Source organism: Crocuta crocuta, unplaced genomic scaffold, assembly GCF_008692635.1.
Source record: "Crocuta crocuta isolate KB4526 unplaced genomic scaffold, BGI_CrCroc_1.0 scaffold167, whole genome shotgun sequence".
Lineage (NCBI taxonomy): Eukaryota > Metazoa > Chordata > Mammalia > Carnivora > Hyaenidae > Crocuta > Crocuta crocuta.
This window is the reverse complement of record NW_027532406.1, coordinates 1,230,477-1,231,799: the sequence shown is the minus strand read 5'-3', so window position 1 is coordinate 1,231,799 and position 1,323 is coordinate 1,230,477. Positions and strand designations below refer to the sequence as shown.

General features: G+C 71.1%; 1 protein-coding gene across 1 annotated transcript in view; it reads right to left on the bottom strand.

Moving 5' to 3' along the window:
• Positions 1-6: 6 nt before the first annotated feature.
• ZNF503 (zinc finger protein 503) overlaps positions 7-1,323 on the bottom strand; it is a 2,816-nt gene continuing 1,499 nt past the window's right edge. The window contains exon 3 of the mRNA XM_077778486.1: positions 7-1,322. Coding sequence (XP_077634612.1) covers positions 12-1,322 — 1,311 coding nt within the window. The 3' untranslated portion in view covers positions 7-11. The remainder of the gene's footprint in view (position 1,323) is intronic.

Genomic DNA, 1,323 nt, shown 5'->3' with positions numbered 1-1,323 from the left:
CCCCCACGCCCTCACTGATACCCCAGTGCCGAGGCCGTGGTCAGTCTCTGTCCGTAGAGGGCGTAGGGGGAGTAGTAGGGTCCGGTGGCTGCGGGCACCGGCACGGGAGCGCCGGGTGTGGGCAGCGGGCTCTTGGAGTAGGGGTGGTAGCGGCTGCTGAGTCCCAGCGCGTGGTGGGGGCTGCGCAGCGCCAGCGTCCCGGGACTGCCCGGGGCGCCCGACGTGGGGATGTGCATGTGGCAAGCCATGGCGGCCGCTGCGGCGCTGGCCAAAGACGAAGAGCTGGGGTAGCCCGACAGCAGTTTGTCTGTCCCGGGGAAGGCCGTATGGGTCCGCAAGTGGCTCAGCAGCTCTTCGGACGTGGCGAAGCGCTTGTCGCAGGGCCCGTTGGCCGACACCCAGTTGCAGATGTGGGGGAGCGGGTCGTTAGGGAGCATGAAGCCGTAGGGGTAGAGGGGGTGGCCTGCCAGGGAGGGCGGCGTGGCGCCGGCAGCGGCGGCAGCTGTTAGCGACGAGTGCACACCGTGCAGCGGGTGCGTAGGGTACACCAGCGGGTATCCGGACTTGAGCGCCGCGGCCGCCGCGGCCGGATCGTGAGCGCACGAAGCGCTGGCTGCCGCCGCCCCTGCCAGGTGGCTGGCGCAATGGTAGCTGAGGCAGTACGGGTCCCGGCACAAACTGGCTGTCATCACGGATGGCGGCGACGCCCCGGCCAAGGGGCTGGAGCCCGCCGGCTTACTGCAGCCCAGAGAGCCCGCCGCGGCTGCCGCCAGCTGCGCCCCCACCAGGCTGCCCGGCTTGGTGGGGTCAAGCGCCACGCCGTGTGGCAGGAATTGGGGCGGGTAGCCAGCGTAGGCCCCGGCGAGGCTGCCTGGATAGGTCATGCCCGCGGGAGGCAGAGGGAACACTGTCTGGCCCGGCTTGTAGGGCGATACCGGAGCCACCAGCCCAGAGCCCAGCACTGAGGACGAGGTGGGCGCGCTGGGGCCCGAGCCGGAGCTGGAGCCCGAAGAACCACCGCAGTCTGAGCCTAGAGCCTTGCCCCCGGGGCCCCCATCTGGGTGCTGGTTTACGTCCACATTAATCCCTCCGCCGCAGCTAATCCGGCCATGCGCCAACCCTGTGGGTCCCCCTTCGGCGGAGGCGCCCCCGGAACCCTTGCCGCCGCCGCCGCCCGCGTCGGGGTCCTTCTTGTCGTCCTTGCCCTCCGGGCCGCCCCCGGCCGAAGGCAGCATGCCTCCTGGCGAGCAGGCCGAGGCGCTGGAGCTTGGGCTGCCTGTCCTGGGTGTGAATGGCTGGCAGGTGGCGCTCGGTACCCGGAAT